This window comes from Eulemur rufifrons, chromosome 16 (genome assembly GCF_041146395.1).
Source record: "Eulemur rufifrons isolate Redbay chromosome 16, OSU_ERuf_1, whole genome shotgun sequence".
NCBI lineage: Eukaryota > Metazoa > Chordata > Mammalia > Primates > Lemuridae > Eulemur > Eulemur rufifrons.
The window spans coordinates 31,030,299-31,050,915 of NC_090998.1; the positions used below are offsets into that span (position 1 = coordinate 31,030,299).

At 35.2% G+C, this 20,617-nt stretch overlaps 1 protein-coding gene across 1 annotated transcript in view; it reads right to left on the reverse strand.

The window, feature by feature from the left end:
• Positions 1-20,617, reverse strand: part of SLC2A13 (solute carrier family 2 member 13) — a 336,502-nt gene that overhangs the window by 249,789 nt on the left and 66,096 nt on the right. Inside the window, exon 3 of the mRNA XM_069490901.1 lies at positions 262-470. Within this exon, the coding sequence (XP_069347002.1) occupies positions 262-470 (209 nt within the window). The remainder of the gene's footprint in view (positions 1-261; positions 471-20,617) is intronic.

Genomic DNA, 20,617 nt, shown 5'->3' on the forward strand with positions numbered 1-20,617 from the left:
ATGACAATAATGTCAAGTACATCTAATTTAGAAAGAATAAAAGACTATAACAATATAAAAATAGAAATTTAAGGACAAATATGGAGGTGTTTTTCTTTATTCTTTTACAACATCACTTTTAAAATTAAAATATTTATCTTGGTTTGATTACATGCATAAAACCATTACATCACCTAGCAATACTAAATAATGCTAAAATATAATTGCTAAATAAAACCACTATGTAATTTTAAAATTCATGTAAGCCTGAAATCCACATACCTGAGCCAACTTCTTTTTCCTCTTCTTCAATGTTGTTTTTGATGCTATCATACTCCTCATCAATGGTCTGGTTACCACGCATCTGAGATAAAATTCTACGGGCCTTCTGAGTCTGTCCTTTCTGAATGAGCCATCGAGGACTTTCAGGCAAAAAGAGAAAGCCAAAAAACTGTATAACTGCTGGAATTGCTGCGAGTCCCAACATGTACCTGCAATAAGAAATCCACATTTACTGTAAAATTTGGTTTTACTAGCACTGAGTTATGTGCTCACCACATACTTCTGTGTTTGTGTTGATCATAATAATATCTAATCTACATTAGTCAGAATTATTTTTATGTGTATGCATGTGTCATCAGAAAAAAAGGATATTTTTATGCTGTATTAAAAACTAAAAATGAGAAAAATATAATTACTTCTCTATCTCTCATACAAACTACAGTGAAAAAAATGGATAAAAGTCACGATGATTATGTACACACATTCTGAACCAAACATATCAGGAGAAACATAATTATCATCTTTATCTAATACTAATGTACATAATTCTGTATTTTACAATATAAAATAGAGCTAAGATTAAAAATACTCTATGGTACCTGTTTAAAAGACATGCTTTTCATTAAAATAAGTGCTCAAATTTGTTTCATTACATTTTCTTATTTCATTTTGTCATCAAGCATCGTGTTCAACATCATTAACTGAATAGCGGAGGTCCACGGAAAAGGAGACAGAGTCAGAAGCAAATAATCCTAATTAAAATGACTTCAAATATAAAAAGCTGTTGATGTTTTAAGTTACCTGTCATCTTCTTTAAATCTCTATTATTAATGGCTGGCAAAATTCTAAATAGCAAATAAGAATATCATTTTAAACCCATCAGAGAAATAACAAAAATAGTAATGTGAATATGTCAATAGTAAAGATCTCTCCAGATTATTATGATCACCAGACTTATCTCCTAACATCTTCTGACATTGCCAGGACTCAAATCTTTTTGAACTGAAAGAGTTAAATTAGAAAAACTTCCAGGTCTCTTTCAAATGGAAACGTCCATGAATCTAGGACAAATGGATGTTTTCTGTCGATCCAAGTTCCCTGGGTATATTCCAAGGTAGAGTCATAACAATCGAGCTCAGAAGGCCAATTCCATTTCTGTAACAAGCTATACTGATTTTTATAAGTCACCTGACTCAATGTACTTTTCAAAGCTATTCTACCTTTTAAGCTATGCTAAACCCTAAGTATAGTTGCCTTAAAGGCTCCAAAGATATATCTCATGAAATAAGTCTACTATTTTCCAGGCAATTTCATTTTAATTCCAAAAACAGTAGAAGAAAAAAATGTAATTGTCATGACTGGTAAGAATATCTCCTATTTAAAACTACAAACTAAAATTACATGTGGAAACAGAAAAATTAACTAAAATTTAGAAAGTAAACAGAGCATTTATAAATGACTGACTAAATGAAGCACTTGGCCTACAGTATTAAAAAGAAATCTTATTAGAAGTATTTTATACTTTAGCCTATGGGTGGCAATAATTGGACCAATATGTAATCAGTCCTTCCTTTGCTCACCCACAGAACACAGGTTTTTAACCTTAACGTATGTCACTGTATCTTGTATTATAGCACAGCTCCTAGTAAAGTATCTTACGCACAATAAGCATTTGGTAAACATTTTATAAAATGATATGAAAGCAGTTATGTATCTAACCTTTCTGTATTAATTAAACAGAAAAGAAGTGCACTTCAGACTCATATGGCAGTATTTTATGTGGCAACTCTTCTGAATCATTTAGCTCTGCAAACCTACTTGCACAGTAATTCCTTCCAATCAGATCATTTGTTATTCTAGATATATTTGATAACTAGACCTTCTCTTAGGGAAGAGTCTTCAGATGAGAGCTAGAGAGATCAGTTCACACAAATACATATTTCCAGCCTCTCCTAAGACATTAACCTGTACAACCAAATATATTATTTAAATGTTTTCATGTTTCTATGCAAGCTATGTTTTCTCAAAGAACTTCAAAGATATGGTTATCCTGTATTGACAATTAGTTAAAAGAAAAGTGGGGGGAAAAAAGGTAGACACTAAATATACTGGATTAAGAGATAAATTTTAAAAGTCCTAAAGATAAAAGCCTATGTTTCACTTCTCTATACCTCTCATGATCTTTCCAAAGAAAGATCATGAATTAAGATTAAAGGGCTGCCGAGAATACTTCAAAACACACTTGAAATGAATATAGAAAGAGAATCTTTTTCGGGCTCAAAGATGTTCACATAATACTTTGCTCTTTACTACTATTAAATCCCAGGACATAATATTTTTACGAAATCTAAAAAAGAAAAAAGGGAAGGGAAGGGAAGAGAAAAGAGAAGACAAAAAGGCATACATATTAGCCTATGTTTCTTAAGTGAGCGACAGAAGACAGAACATTTCAGCCCCCTCGCCTTTTAAAACCTTTAAATTAAGTCCCAAAAGTCTAGGTCTGAAATGTACAATTCAGTGTCCTTTGCTAAGGCTGGGAAAAGTAATTCACACTCTTTTAATCTTCAAGGATATTCAAGCTTCTTTCCAAAAACAAATCAAGAAACAATGCTTTATACATTTATATCCTAGCACTTCTCCCCTGAAAGTAAAACGAGAGCTTATATTACATAATTACCTTTCATAATAAAAATATTTTGATATGAATAATTTTCATGGCTTTCTAGAAATCTAATATACAAATCAAAGGTAGCTGTGGTATATGATAGAACATAGGTACAGATCTGGATGTCACTTCAGCTCTGGGCATGCTAACCACAAGAACGTAGTGAAGTTACATAACATTTTAACACACAGGTGACAGTGTCCATTTCATAAGACTGCTGGGAGAATTAAGTGAAATAATTCAGTCAGTACCTAGTAGAGAGGATGTTCAGCAAAAAAAGTTTCACCTTCCTAAACTCCTAACCACGCAATCAATTCATTGTAACTTGTCTGGTCTGGCTGTATCACCCACCCAAACTTCCAGCAGGTAGAACCAATTTCTTTTTTGAGGGAAAATCGTTCCTCTGATGATGGGCAGACTGAAGAACAGGAGGGATATATAAGAGGTTGCTTTGCTGTGGTACTGATAAAAAATTTCAGCATAAGACTAAAAGAGCAGGAACGCTGTAAACCTAGCTAAGGCAATATTAGGGACTAACCGTCAGTCCTCTAAATCCAAGGAAACCAGGAATCAGAAGAATGACAGAGAATATTATGATGTACTAGGGCAGGCAGTCCCCAAACAAGCAAGTAGTCCCCTATTGACACAGGAGATCTCATTATTATAAATTAAATCAAGGTTCTAAACCCTGGCTTCACATTAGAGTCACCCAGGGGGCTGTTAAAACACACTAGTGTCCGGCCCCACCCTCCCCCAGGGATTTTGATTAATTGGTCTGGGCTCTGGGCCCAGGGAATTCTGTTTTATTAATAATGAAAGCTCTCCAGGTGGTGCTAATGTGCAGTCTAGGCTGAGAATCAGAAATCTAAAAGCTTTAAAAACCCAGGGGGTGAAAATGAACAACAAGCACCCAAGGTCCACACCTTAAGGCAAAAGTCATTCATCTTCCGGAGGCAAGACAGCACACCAGGGGGACATAAAAGGAAAGTATGCCAGGTCAAGCCTTCCTGAGCTCTAAAAATCTTCAGTGTGTTCTTTACCATCATGACCACTCACCAAAAGATACCTTTTAAAATCTTCTAAACTTGAAGTTAACGCATGAACTATTTTCTGGCACAGCTAGCGGTATCAGTGACTGCCTATCAGAAAACTATGAGAACTCCCTGAGGGGAAGGATTGCTTTCAAACGGCGTGGTTAGATCAGCTATTAACAAGAAAGGCCAATCTCACCTATTTCACCTCAAGTTCAGCCTTCTTCCCAGTTCCAAGAACCAAAGCTCTGTGAATCAAAGATCTTATGGTCCGGGGGCCACCCCTCCCCACCATGGCTCAGCTGAGCAGGCCAGTTGCTTCCAGCAGATGGCCCAGTGCCGCCCACCAAGCCAAACAGGTCCTTCACTGTCAAACAGAACAGTCACTGTCATTCTTGTTAATGGAATCATGTTGCTCTCACCTATGTAATTAAAGACAAGTATCCTCTAATGTCTATATGGCTATTTAAGACACAGAATTTTGCAGTTCATGACAATCGTCCCCTTCTCTGAACCAATAACATGGATTGGCATGTTACTTATTCTTTAGTTGTCCAGGGAGGTGATGATTATGTTCCAAATACACCAAAATCTAATTGAATGTACAGGCTCAGCTTGGACACCTAATCATTTAACAAGAACAGTAACAGCAACAGTATTAGCTAATATGTAGCACTGTTCAAAAAACTTAAGATACATCAACTCCTATGTCTTCACAACAACCCTATGAGGTGGGTACCATTATCAGCCTCACTCTACAGACAAAGAAATGAGGCACAAAGAAGATACGTGGCTAGTATGCAACAGAACAACAATTAAAATCCAAGCAGTCTGGCTCCTATAATAAATGTTTATAGTACGCCAAGCAATGTTAAATGTTCAATAACTACTTGATAAGTAATTCTGTAGAACTCATCAAAAAAAAAAAAAAGAAGGCATTAATTTACTCTAGCTTCATGTTTAAAGAATTCTGAGGTTCCCTTTGGAAGTAGTTATTATTCATGCCCCTCTGTTGAATGGGACAAAACACAGCAGCAATAACAAAGCCGAGGGGGTTCGCTAGGAGTCATCTCCCTCCCAATCATGCCAGCCCAGTGTCCAACACAGCACCACCCACGGGGCTGGGTAAACTGCAAGCTGGATTTAACTAACACAGGACTGCTAGTTGCAAATGGAATAGCCTATTTTTCTCTCAACACCCATCCTTATTAAATCAGAACTCCCAAAGAACATTCCCATAAAAATAGTTGACAACTAGTCAAAAGAAAATATCTCATGTGTAAGGGTAAACTGGTACCACTTATTTTGAACACTATGTGAAACAAAAGTTTTATTTCATTTTTCCTTAACATACACTGGTAAACTTTTCATTAGGGAAAAATATATAGATAAGTAGATACTTTAAAAAAATTATTGGGAGCAAAAAAAATTTTGTGAAATTTGACACTTTTTAAAATATTTTGGATGACAGACATGATAGATCTAAAATTGCTTTTCTCTAAACTTTATTTTTCAGTCTCTACCTCCCAAAGGCCTCCCCCGGCCCCCGCCAAGTGTCACTCCTCCCAAAGGGAACTGTGCAGGAGTGAAGAATTGTATCCTGTATTCACATTCTGTTTATTTCTCTTCTCCCCTCTGTTCTTGTTATTCTTTAAATTCCCAAATGACATGAAAAGGTTGCTGGTGCCTTACACTAGAAGATCTCTATGATCGATGGTTTTAACTGTAAGGCAAGCTGTAACAGAAAAACTATCATAGCTAAAGGAACTTTATTATAATCTGTTCTATTTAAAACAAATTGTATGCAATTGCTTTTATAGCTCTTGTGGAACTGAATTCTACTAAAGGAAGACACTTCTCACTTTGAGATGTACAGTCAAGGTTTTCAGACACCATAGTCATTTAGCCAATTCTCCTCCTAACAGGCCACAAGAGCATTATGGTACAGTTCAATAATCATTTCCTTACTGATTTCCCAACCTCATGTTGTCAAAACTGTTTCCAAACAAAATCATCACCTTATTTTTTTTTGTTACAGAAAATCTTGACATTTCTTTCAAACACTAAGATTGGCTCAGTGACAATCTCTGAAACTTAGTCTGAGTACAATGAGGCTTTCTAGCAATATTCTTTTCTAACATCCAATACTGTCTTAAACTGAAAAAAACTCAAGTGATAAAACTAAATTTGTAATTCCAATTATTTTATTTCCATCCTGTCTTCTAGCTTACATTCTGTTTTTACCCATTTGCTACTGATTAACAAATCATGTCCATGTTAGACAATATTGAATAGCTCAAATAAATTACAGGAATATCATAAATATTAAGATGCTTTATTTTTTAAAAGTCTACAGCTTCAAATTGGCATCCTTTCACATGTAACTATGAAATAAACTCTGAATATTTTTTTACTGAAATCGTTTACTGAAAATAAAAGAGGTTAGTGATTAAAATCAGTAGATTATTTGAAAATGTTACCTAATGAAGATTTATTATGCTTGCTTGGAAAGCTAAGGCTGAATTTCCTTGTGATTTCTCTGAGCTGTTACTCAGTTGTTTACCCAGCAAACATTTCCTGAATGTATGTTCAATGCCAAGCACAAACCAAATCACTGAGCATCAGGAATAAACTTACGCAGAGATGGTACAGTGCTATGTAAATCTGAAAACATCCCCTTAGACTGGAACTTTCCAATGATAAACAGAATAGTGAAACATCTTCCCCTTAAATAGGCATGACCCAAACTCCCTCAACTACATCCAAGAACACTGTTCCCTCAGCCCTACATCCAGAGCTACTGAACTATGTTGTTCAACATTCCTACCGATTTGAGTTTTTTCAAATACTTCTCATATACTTAATTAATAATCATATGAGTGATGTGTTTACTGAAAGAGCTCTATCTTTGGGTTTACAAAAGAAATGGTCATCATTATATAGTAATAACAAGATATATACGTAAAACAGTTACCAAACATAAATTATGATTTACATAACGTTTCTACTTAATGCAAAAATCTTACATGCAAAAAGATACCATTGAATTTAGCCACCTGCTATAGTTATGTTATAGCAACTTACTTGATAATATATTCTTAAATTTTAGTTCATGCCTCACAACTCCATTTTAACAGATAAAATAAGAAAACACTGTCAAATTGAGATCCTAGCCTGGTAAGTTAACTTTCCTCTGCCACCAAGGACCAGGTAGAACATCAACACTGATGACTGATATACCTGACAATCTGATGGCAGCTAGAGAATAAACATGAGATGGTTGGGCTCGAAGTACATAAGGGAAAAAAAAAAATCAATGTGTCAAAGTTGGAATCTTTCAAGTTAAATGTAGGTAAAGCCAGGGCAGTGACTCACGCCTGTAATCCCGGCTACTCAGGAGGCTGCGGTGGGAGGATCCCTTGAGCCCAGGAGTTGGAAGCCAGTGGGGCAACATAGGAACCCCATCTCAAAAAAAAAGGGGTACATGATACATGATCAGCAAATGAGCAACTTCTGTGTTACCTAGAGATTCTGTGTAAACTTTAAAGAAAAAAAATCATTGACAAATAAGCATAACAAAATATTAACTCTATCTACATTGCTTAAGGTTAGAGTGTTGTGATTATAGAAGCCGCAAAATGTTCTGACAGAATAAGATCTGATAGCGTTTAAACCAATGAACGTGGCATTTTTCACAGATACTAGGTAGTTTTAAACTATATGGCAAAATAAATTAAAACCTAGACAAAATTCACAGTATTATCGCTGAAAATAACACACACACACCCCCCACACCCCTTAACATATATATATATATATATATATATATATATCCCCTTTTTATTTTTTTCAAACTCTGAAAATCTTCCATGAAAACCTCTGGGCTAGGGATTATGGAGATACAGTAATGATCAACAGACATCCATTGCTTCAAGGAGCCTATACCCTAGTAATCATCAGACAAAAGAGGATTATTTAATTGCTATGATGAGGGTTCAGGCACAGTGTAGGAGGAAGAACAGAAGAGTTATTTCAACAGAAGCTATCAGAAAAGGCTTCATGGCAGAAATAACATTTAAATTACTTACTGGCCAATGCAGAAAAGGAAAATAATGGAAAAAGCCAATGTAAGGTTGAAATCAATTTTTTTTTTTTAGGTAAAACAACAAAATGCAGACATCTAAGATGTAACCATTCTATGAGTTTTGAGAAAATACATACACGTTTGTAACCAGCATCCCAATCAAGAAACAGAGCGTTTCCATCATTCTAGAAAGTTGTTCCCTTATACTCCTTTTCTAGTCAATTCCCACTGCAACATACAACCACTGATAGAATTTCTGTCCCCACAGATCATTTTGCACATTGATGAGTATCATATGGAATGATGGAGAATGTACTCTTCTGGGTCTAGCTTCGTTCAATCAGCACGTTTTCAAAATTCATTCATGTTGTTGTTCCTTCTATTTCACTGATTTATCTATCCTTATCAGACTGTCTTGATTAGTGTTGTAATAAGTCTTGAAATCAGACAATGAATCCTCCAACTTTGTTCTTCAAGACAGTTTGGGCGATTTAGATGTTTTGATTTTCCATAAAAATTTTAGAATCAATTTGTCTATTTGAATGAATGTAAGTGGTGATAATAAGTATCTTTGCCTTGCAAATAATCATAAGGAAAAGCATCGTCCTTCACTGAGTAAAGCTGGCTGTAGATTTTTTGTGTGTGTAGATGTCCTTCACTGAGTTGAAGAAGTATTCTTCTATTCCAGTTGCTGAAAGGTTTTATCATAAATGAGTGCTATTCTGTCAAAGATTTCCTCTGTAACTACTGAGATGATCATGTAGGTTTTCCTCCACTGAATAATTTCAATTTGGTGAATTGAACAGATTAATTACCATTGCTAAACCAACCTGATTTCCTGAGAAAACTGACTTTGTCATGATGTATTCCCCTGTTACATACTGATGGGTTTGGTTTTACTAAATTGTTAAGAATACTCTAGTTTGTGTTCATGAAATTAGTCTAGAATTTTCTTTTCTTATAACAACATAGGCTATTACATTAGAGTGATGCTAGCTTCAAAAATCCAGTTGGTAAATGTTCCTTCCTCCTCTATTTTTTTAAAGCTTTTGTTTAAGCTAGATGCTATTTCTTCCTTAAATATTTTCTAGAATACACTAGTGAAACTATCTGGGTCTGGAGTTTGCTTTGCAAGTAGGTTATTAATAATGATTCGGCTTATTTAACAAATATAGGGATACATGGATTTTTCATTTTTTTCTTGTGTCCACTTTTGGTAAGTTGTGGTTGTTAAGCAACATGTCCCTCCCATCTAAGTTGCTAAATTTATTGCCAAAATGTGTTCCCAGTATTCCATCATTACCCCTACAACATCCATAGACATGATATGCCTGCCCTCTTTTATTCCTGCTATTGATAATTTGTACTTTATCTTTTTTAATCAGTTTAATCAGTCATGATCAGTTTATAAATTTTATTAATCTTTTCAAATAAACTTTATTATCTTCTTATTACATTGGCTTCTGCTGTTACCTTTATTATTTCAGTCCTTGTTTTCTTTAATTTGTTCATATATTTCTAGCTTCTTAACATGAAACTTAGATCAGTGACTTTAAACCTTTCTCCTTCTCTAAGATTATCATTTTAAAGCTATATATTTTCATGTAAGCCTGCTGTAGCTGCATTTCACAAATTTTTATACTGCATTTTCTTTCAATTAACTATTTTCCAATTTTCCTTCTCATTCCTCCTTAGCCCCATGGGTCATTTAAAACATACTGTTTTAATTTCCAAATATTTGGAGCTTTTCTGGCTATCATATTGTTATTGATTTCTAATTTAATTCTGTTGTGGCCAGAGGACATATTCTATAATCTTTCATTTTTTTTTATTAAAAATATATTAACACTTATTTTATGCCCAGGATATGGTCAATTCTAGAAAATGTCTGATGTGAACTTGAAAAAGAATGTGTATATTTCACTTAAATAAGTTTACCAGTCTACAAATATCAATTTTGACAAGGCACTTAATTGTGCTGTATAGTTTTTCTATACCCTTAATTCTTTATTTAAGTTGTTCCATCACTTGTTAAGAAGAGAGTTTAAAATTCTCCAAATATGAGCTGAGATTTGTCTGTTTTTACCTATAGTCCTAATATTTTTTACTGTGGTGAAATACAAATAAAATTTTAGTATTTTAAGCATTTTTAAGTATAGAATTCTGCAGCATTAAGTACATTTATGCTGCTGAGTAACTGCCACCTGCCAATTTTTTCTTTAGCATTTTGAAGCTCTATTAGATAAAATATACCTTTTTATCATTATTATTTCTGTTAAATTGGCTTTTATCATTATAAAATATTCTTATGTCTGATTATACTGCTTGCATTTAAGTCTACTTTGTGTGATTTTTTAAATATTAAAACTCTTTATTAAATCTCTGTTTCCTTATTTCTTCATTGTTTCAGTAACAGCACTTTATTAATTATTAAAATTCTATAAGTCTTCATATTGAATAGAAGCAATTTTTGACACTTTTCCTTAGAGAATGTGTTGGCTATTCTGTGGCTTTATATAAGTTTCCAACATTTTATTAAAGTACACATAAATATACAGCTCAATAAATTTTCATTTTTATTTCAAAATATTAAGGGGGTATATATGTTTTTATTACATGGATACCTTTTATAATTCTTAAGTCAGGACTATAAGCGTGTCCATCACCTGAATAGTCTTCATTATAGCTGTTAGGTAGGTTTTGCCTTTCACTTCCTTCCCACTCCCCACTTCTTGATTTCCAATGACTTTTACTTCTGTGCTCATATGTACCCATCCAGTTCAATCCAAATTACCCCAAAGACATTAATATTAATTCATTTTTTTTTTTATGGCTGAGTAGTACTATCTATATACATACACACCCCCCCCCACACACACACACATTTTGTTCATCCACTCATGAACAGATGGGCATTTGGGTTGATTACACATCTTCACAATTATGAATTGTGCTGAAATAAACATATAAGTGCAGGTATCTTTGATAAAATGACTTCTTTTCCTCTGGGTAGATACTCACTAATGGGATTGCTAAATCGAATGGTAGGTCTACTTTTAGTTCTTTGAGAAATCTTCATACAGTTTTCCATAGAGTTTGTACTAATTTGCACTGCTACAAATAGCATGGAAGCATTCATTCTTTCTGTGCCCATGCCAGCATCTATTGTTTTTGCACTTTTTTATAATAGCCATTCTGCCAGGGGTAAAGTGATAGCTCCTTATGGTTTTAAATTGCACAGCCTAGGAAACTATCATGAGAGCAAACAGACACCCTACAGAATGGGAGAAAATATTCACATGCTACACACGTGATAAAGGGCTGATAACTAGAATCTATAAAGAACTCAGGAAAATCAGCAAGAAAAAAATCTAACAACCCTATTAAAAAGTGAGTGGGCAAAGGACATGAACAGAAACTTTTCAAAAGAAGATAGACTAATGGCCAACAAATATATGAAAAAATGCTCAACATCTCTAATCATCAGAGAAATGAAAATCAAAACCACAATGAGATATCACTTAACTCCAGTGAGAATGGCTTTTATCAAAAAGTCCCAAAACAATAAATGTTGGCGTGGATGAGAAGAGGTAGGAACACTCATACACCGCTGGTGAGACTGCAAACTAGTACAAACTCTGTGGAAAGTAACATGGAGATACCTCAAAGAGCTAAAAGTAGAGCTACCATTTGATCCAGCGATTGCATTACTGGGCATCTACCCAAAGAAAAAAAAGGCATTCTATAAAAAAGACATCTGCACCAGAATGTTTATAGCAGCACAATTCACAACTGCAAAGATGTGGAAACAACCCAAGTGCCCATCAATACATGAATGGATTAATAAAATATGTTCTACTTAGCCACAAAAACCAATAGTGATCTAGCACCTCTTATATTATCCTGGATAAAGCTGGAGCCCATTATACCAAGTGAAGTATCACAAGAATGAAAAACCAAACACCACATGCACTCACCATTAAATCGATTAACTGATTAACACTTATTTGCACATATGGTAGTAACATTCATCAGGTGTTGGGTAGATGGGGCAGAGAGAGGATGGATATACTCACACCAAATGGATGCAGTGTGCACCATCTGGGGGATGGACATGCTTGAAGCTCTGAGTCAGGTGGGGCAAAGGCAATATATGTAACCTAAACATTTGTACCCCCATAATATGCTGAAACAAAAAAATTAAAAAATAGAAAAAAAAATAATAATTTGCATTTCCCTGAATAGTGACATTAAGCATATTTTCCTGTTTTTTGGCCATTTGTCTAGATTCTTTTGAAAAGCTTCTATTCATATCTTTTGCCCACTTTTTAATTAGTTGTTTTTTTCTTGCTATTTTGTTTGATTTCTTTGAAGCTTCTGGATATGAGCTCTTTATTGGATGTATAGTTTGTGAATATTTTCTCCCATTCTGTAGGTTGTCTATTTGTTCTGTTGATTATTTTCTTAGCTGTGCAGAAGCTCTTTAATTTCATCAAGTCCCAATTATTTGTTTTTGTTGTTGCTGTAATTGCATTTGGGGTCTTAGTCATAATTTCTTTGCCTAGGCCAATATCTATAATAGTTTCTCCTACATTTTCTTCTAGAATTTTTACGGTTTCATACTTTACATTTATGTCTTTTATCCATGTTGAATTAATTTTTGTGAGTGGTAAGAGACAGGGATCCTGTTGCATTCTTCTGCATGAGGTTATTCAATTTTCCCAGCACCATTTATAGGACTTCTTTTCCCCAGTGTATGCTGTTGTCTGCTTTGTCAAAGATCAGTTGGTTGTAGGTAGATGATTTTATATCTGGTTCTCTGTTCTGTTCCACAGATCTATGTCTCCATTTTTGTACCAGCACCATGCTGATTTAGTGATTATAGCCTTGTAGATAGTTTGAAATCTACCAATCTAATGCCTCTAGATTTGTTCTTTTTGCTTAAGATTGCTTTGGCTATTTGAGTTCTTTTTCTGGTTCCAAACAAAGCGTATAATTACTTTTTGTAAATCTTTGAAATATGTTGGCATTTTGATGGGGATGGGGTTGAATAGTAAATCACTGTGGGTATTATGGATATATTAAAAATGTTGATTCCATCAATCCATGAGCATGACATGTTTTTCCATTTTTTGGCGTCACCTGCAATTTCTTTTATCAGTGTTTTGCAGCTCTCCTTATAGAGCTCTTTCACCACCTTGGGTAAGTATATTTCTAAGTATTTTATTCTCTTTGTAGCAATTTTGAGTGGTATTGAGTCTTTTATTTGACCCTCAGCTTGACTTTACTGGTATACAGAAATGCTACTGATCTTTGTATATTGATTTTGTAATCTGAGACTTTGCAGAATTTATATATCAATTCCAGGAGTCTCTCTGTGGAGTCTTTGGGATTTTGTAGATATGAGATCATATCATCACTGAAAAGCAATAGTTGGACCTCCTCTTTCCTAATTTGGATACCCTTTATTTCTATCTATTGTCTGATTGCTCTGGCTAGGACTTTCAGTACTGTGTTGAATAGAAGTGTTGACAGAGTCAACCTTGTCTTTTTCCAGTACTTAGGGGGAATGTTTTCAACTTTTCCCCATTCAGTATGATGTTTGCTGTGGCTTTGTCATATATGGATTTTATAATTTTGAGATATGTTCCTTCCCTATTTGAATATTCAGAGTTTTTATCATGAAAGAGCACGGGATTTTGCTGAACACTTTTTTTGCATCTATTGAGATGATCATATGGCTTTTGTTTTTGCTTCTGTTTACATGCTGAATAACATTTCTTGATTCATGTATGTTGAACCATCCTTGCATCCCTGGGATTGCATCCCTGGCATGAAGCTCACTTGGTCATGGTGGATGATTTTTTTGATGTGCTGTTGAATTAGGTTTGCTAGCATTGTATTGAGGATTTTTGCATCTATGTTATTAAGGGATATTCGTCTGGCATTTTCTTTTTTGCTGTGTCCTTTCCTGGCTTTGGTAGCAAGGTGATACGGACTTCATAGAATGAGTTGGGGAGGATCTCCTCCTTCTCCACATGGTGGAATAGTTTGTGCAGCATGGGTACCAGCTCTTATTTGTAGTTCAAGTAGAATTCTGCTGGTCCAGGGCTGTTTTTTGTAGGAAGCTTTTTTTGTTACTGCTTTGATTTCCCTGATCATTACTGGCTTGCTCAAGAGTCCTATTTCTTCCTGAGTCTTGGGATGTTGTGTGTTTCCAGGAATTTGGTCTTTACCTCTATTTATGTGCGTAGAGATTTTCATAGTATTCATGAATGACACTTTGTATTTCTCTGGTATCAGGTATAATATCTTCTTTTTCATTTCTGACTGAGTTTATTTGAGTCCATTCTCTTCTACTCCTGGTTAATCTAGAAAGAGGTCTATTAATTTTGTTTATCTTTTCAAAGAACCAACTCTTTATTTCATTGATCTTCTGTATTGCTTTTTTAGTTTCCATTTCATTTGGTTCTGCTCTGACCTTTGTTATTTCTTTTCTTTTGCTGGCTTTGGTTTTGGTATGCTCTTCCTTTTCAAGTTCCTTGAGATGTGAAATTCAGTTGTTGATTTGTGTTCTTTCTGTCTTTCTGATACAGGCATTTAAGGCTACAAATTTCCCCCTTAGGATGACTTTTGCTGAATTCCACCGATTTTGAAAGCTTCTGTCTCCTTTGTCATTCAGCTCGAGGAATCTTTTGCTTTCCATCTTAATTTCATTATTGACCCAATAATCATTCAACAGCAGGTCATTTAATTTCCATGACATTGTGTAGATCTGAGTGTTTTTCTTGGAGTTGATTTCTAGTTTTATTCCATGGTGGTCTGAAAAGATACATGATATAATTTCAATATTTTTGAATTTGTTGAGACAGGTTTTGTGGCCTAAGGTATGATCAATCTTGGAGAATGTCTCATGTGCTGATAAGAAGAATGTACATAAAGTAGTTTTTAGGTGGAATATTCTGAAGATGTCTGTTAGGTCCATTTGTTGTAGAGTCCCATTTAAGGCCGGTGTTTCTTTATTGATTTTCTGCTTTGATGATCTGTCCAGCTCTTTCAGTGGGATATTAAAGTCCCCAGCAATTACCATGCTACTTTTTGTCTCTTTGCTTAGGTCTAATAGAATTTGCTTTATGAATCTGGGAACTCCTGTGTTAGATGCATATACATTTAGGATTGTTATGTCTTCTTGTTGAATTGCTCCCTTTACCATTATATAATGACCATGTACGCCTTTCTTTATCATCGTTGATTTACAGTCAATTTTATCTGATATGAGAATGGCTACACCTGTTCACTTTTGGTTTCCATTTGCATGGAATATTTTTTTCCATCCCTTCACTTTGAGTATGCATGAGTCCCTGTGGGTTAGATGTGTTTCCTGGAGACAGCAGATGCTGAGGTTGTATTTTTTCATCCATTCAGCCAGTCTGTGTCTATTGAGTGGAGCATTTAAACCATTAACATTGAGTGACAGAATTGATATGTGGGATGCTATTCTGTTCATACTGTTGGGTAGTACCTTATTGCTTTGTTTTCCCTCTTGTGCTATTGATTTATATGAGCTGAGGTGGTTTTTACATTGGTGGGTGTCTATTTGCTGATCCATATATAACGCAGTACTGAGTACTATTAATACCTGCAGGGCAGGTCTGGTCATGACAAATTCTCTCAGTGTTTGCTTCTTGGGAAAAGTCTATATTTCTCCTTCATATATGAAACTTAAGTTTTGTGGGATACAAAATTGTAGGCTGGCTGTTGTTCTGTTTAAGAAGACTGAAGATGGGGCCCCAAACCCTTCTGCCTTGCCATGTAAAGTCTCCACTGTGAGGTCTCCAGTTAGCCTGATGGGTTTTCCTTTGTAAGTTACTTGATGTTTTTGCCTCATAGCCTGCACGATTTCCTCCTCCATGTTGACTTTGGCCAGTCTGACGACTCTATGTCTTAGAGATTCCCTCTTTGCAATGAATCTCCCAGGTGTTCGTTGAGCTTCTTGTATCTAGAAGCTCCCAGTTCACTGGAGGCAGCAGCTTTTGGATTCGTTAGGGCCTGCTGACTTGTAGAGGTGTAAGGGAAGCAGAAACAAAACCCCCACCTACTCTTTCCACTAGGCTCCAAGTTTCTCACAGGTTGATCTCTGCTGATATCTTGCTTCTTCTCATTCTGCTCTGGAACTTCTTCCCGTGGAACCTCTGGCAAGTTCTTGCATTTTTCCCTCAGAATTACACCTGATCTATGCTTTTGTTTTTGCTTTTTTTAATCTCAAACTTTTCCTTCTTTCAGAGATGATCTGGCAACCAATGTCTCTAGTTAGCCATCTTCCTCCAATCCCCCAGCTCAATAACGTGTGAGATTATTAATACAACCGCACCAGCTTTCTTATACTTTTACATAGTATATCTTTTCCCATCCTTTTACTTTCACAGCCTATCTATGGTCTTACTTCCTTTCATTTACTCAGCTTATCCAAATTATTTTATGTATTCAATTTTAATTCTCATAATGGCTCCTTAGCTGTTTCTTTTTGTAATATAGTCTAGTAGTTGTTCTAGGGATGAAAATGTGAATCTTTCACTTACCAGTTTGCCTAAAGATACTCTGCACAATTTCACAAATGTATAATTCCATTTACTGGACCCAACTTTTTTGTTACTGTCATCAAAAAATTGAGGGGGAGGTACAAAGATATCCCATATATCTCCTGCCTCACACATGCATAACCTCTCTCATTATCAATATCCCCCATTGTTACAACTCATGAACCTACATCAGCATATCACTGTCACCCAGAGTCCAGAGTTTACATCAGGGTTCGTTCTTGGTGCTTTATAGTCTATGGGTTTGGACAAATGTATAATGACATGTACCATTATAATATAACACAGAGTATTTTCATTACCCTAAAAGTCCTCCATGCTCTGGTCTTTTTTTTTTTTTACATTCTGCCCATGGTTTATAATGGTCATCTTCAGGGGAGTTAGTCTTATACAAACTGCTCTGTCATTACTAAACCATGTTTGCTTTTTATTGGAAAAATCAGATGAAGATGAGGGCAATCTTTAGTGCCAGCTTTAGATTAGATGCAGGATACAGAGATTAAACATAAAGTCCTCTGAAGATAGCAGCAAACAATACCTACTAGCACTTAAGAGTTTGTAGGTATGCTCAAAGACATTAGCTCATTCGATCTTCACAGTAACACCGTATGATTAATGGAGCATCAGCTATGTGAGAATATTAAGGCTTAGATAAATTCTTATGCTGTGAAAGCAAGTCTTGAGCCTACTCTTCCCACCACACTATAACATCTTTACAATAAACAGTCCTATATCTTAATTCTGTCAATAACATGATTACAAGTATCTTCAGCATTAAGATATTTTACTTGTACTCAAGTTGTTAACTTCCAATTAATGCATGCTATCCAAATCCATCCTTCTTGAAATGGCCACTGTACAGATTTTTAAGACAGGAACTGTTCCAGATTCTATATTTTGTATGAAGCCAGGTACCACTTAACACTAAATTATAAGAACAATTTCCCCAGCATAAATTTGTTTAGAAATAGCACCCCCTTTCAAATATCATTCTGAGAAGCATCTTATTGACATGGCTTTTAAAATTGTAAAATATTTGGAGGGAGGGAGATTCATCAATTTTTTCATCCAAAAGTAATATTGATATTTTTAAAAAATTATTTTCTGAGACCCAAACTTGTGTTATTAAAGAGAGAGAAAAGGATTTCAACTTCTATCCACACCCACCGAAGACCAGCCTTCCCATTTTACCCCCAAACTCCCAGATGATCATCATAGCTCCTAGTTATTCTAACTTCTCACTTTTGCCCAAACATGACTGGCTCTTTCAGACCAAATGGGCTTTGAAAATTATACTTCACCTGGTATTTCTCTCTCTCTCACTGTGCCTGGAACTCCTTTATTCCTAAAGAAAGCACAAATGTCTTTCTCGTGTGAGGCTATTATTCACTGCTCTTAGGAGCTTCTATAACAATACATCCATCATCTAATTAACATGCTAATTAAAAGTCTCTCTCCTTCATTAGACTTTGAGATGTTTGAGGACAGGAACATTTCTCATCTATCTTTCTATCTCTAGTACCAAACACAATAGTAGTATGCAGGTGCCAATAAAAAGCTTTTTTTTTGAATGAATACCTGAATCATTTCTATACTAACTGATAACTCCAGAAGTATAACCCTCACACATGTATTCTAGCAGCAGCCTCATAAATAGATTCCCTGAATCCACCCAAGAGCCAAGAGTCCCAATAAATTCTGGGCAACACTGTCGTATTCATCTTTTACTATTATGGTATGCCCTGCTCAACAATAAGAGCTTCCCTTTCCCTGAAGATAAAAGTTCAAAACCCTCAGACTAGAATTCACAGACCTCTAGACTCTGGCTCCAACCTGTCATGTACATCATCACTGAAGTCTCAAACCACACCTCCTGATCCTACCCTATCCTGGTCTACACTCCACCCCCATTTCCACCTCTGTCCACCTGAGTCCCAGTAATTCTTCAAAGCTCAGAAATCTCACATTGTGCATGAGTTAGCCTCAGGATCCTCCAGAAAAGTGTCTCATATAGATGTTGCTAGCACTAATATTTTGTATTTCTCATTCAAAACCTTTATCACATACAGTAAATGAAGCAACATATGAAACACATGTTGCTAGCACAATTTAGACATTTAACCAAATAGTCGCACATTGATTAGGCAGAATAAGATAAGCCTAGTCTTAAAAAGTTAAATCTAAGAATAAAAGAAATAAAAATCAGCATAAACAAGAATTTAGCACTTCTGTATATATCTTATCCTTATTAATATAAATCATATGATGGCAATATACTTGTAAACTGAGACACACTCATTTGAAAACTAGCACTATCCAAAAGAGAAGGACAAAAGTGTCCTGGTGTTCAGCAAGGTATATTCTCTTAAACGAGAGAGATTTTCATGGGCTCAGAAACTAAATTATCTTTTCCTTATTTTTATGCTCAGTAAGAAACACTTATAATTAATAATTTAATTTTTCAGCTATCTATGAAGTATATATATCCCTCAGTATAAATTAATGAATTGGTATTTTGGTTTACAATCAATATCTTTTTACTTTGGTTAAGAGTCCCTTCCCTGGAGCCCAATCAATTTCAGCTCAATTCAATAAACATTTACTGAGTACTTACTATCTTCTAGGCCCTTTCCTATATCTAAAAATGAGTACAAGGTCAATGACATTTAGGAGCTCCACAATGAATTAGAGGAGACAGACAAATAAACAACTAGTTCAAAATAATATGGTATGTATAAAAGTGAAGCTTTGTACGAAGTATTATGAAAGAACAAAACAGACAAGGTATCATAAGATACATAAGCAGAGATTCAAAGGATGAACAGGAGTTGGACCAGTAACCCAGGACAGGGGACAAAGACATTATGGACAAAGAGAGCAGGAGGGGAAAAAAAGAGAGAGAAACAGGACAAAGCAAGGTGTGGCTGGTGCATAAACATGAGTGTTACATAAAGGGAGAGACGGGGAAAGGCAATACCAGTTACAAAAATCTAAAAAAGCTGGCATGGATTGGATATCACAAGTCATGATTAAATGCTTGATTTTTTTCCTACAGTATATGGTGAGCCTTGCAGCATTTTAGCAGTGGCATGCTAAAGTGTTTTAAACAGATCATTTTTGTGGCTGTTAAATTCACTTACTATATATTTATTGAGGGTTTCCTATAAGCCAGGATTTAATTCAGCAATTAAAAAAAGAAAACCTTTGTTTGCTTGCAGCGTAGTGGCAAATCTATGTTCAGTAAGATATAAAAACATTAGCAAAGGAAAGGGCGAACAGTGATAGAACTTTATCACTGACATCAACTACCAAAATATCTCTGCCATCTTTATAAGCACTATAATATATTAGGTAAAAATCAAACCTTCCTCAACACCATTAGTCATTAGAGAAAAGCAAATTGAAACCACAATGAGATGCTACTCCATATCCACTAGGATGACTACAATCAAAAAGACAGATAATAACAAGTGTTCACCACGAGTAGAAAAACTGGAACCCTCATATATTACTGGTAGGAATGTAAAATAGTACAGTCACTTTGGAAACAGTCTGGCAGGCCCTCAAAAAGCTAAATACAGTTACCATATGACCTAGCGATTTCACTCCTAGGTATATACTGCAGAGAAGTGAAAACACGGTTAGCCTAAAACTTGTACGTGAATGTTCATAGTAGTATTATTTGCAATAGCCCAAAAATGGAAGCAATGTCCATCAACTGATAAATGAATAAACAAAATGTGTATATCCACATTATTATTTGCCCATAAAAAAAGAAATGAAGTAATGACACATGCTACAATATGGAGGAAACCCGAAAACATACTAAGTGAAAGCCAGTCATAAAGGACCACATATTGATAAATAAAATACCCAGAATACACAAATCCAGACAAACAAAAAGTAGATTAATGTTTGCGGAGATCTGGGAAGGATTGGGAGGTTTGAGGGTGACGGCTGAGGAGTGCAAGGTTTCCCT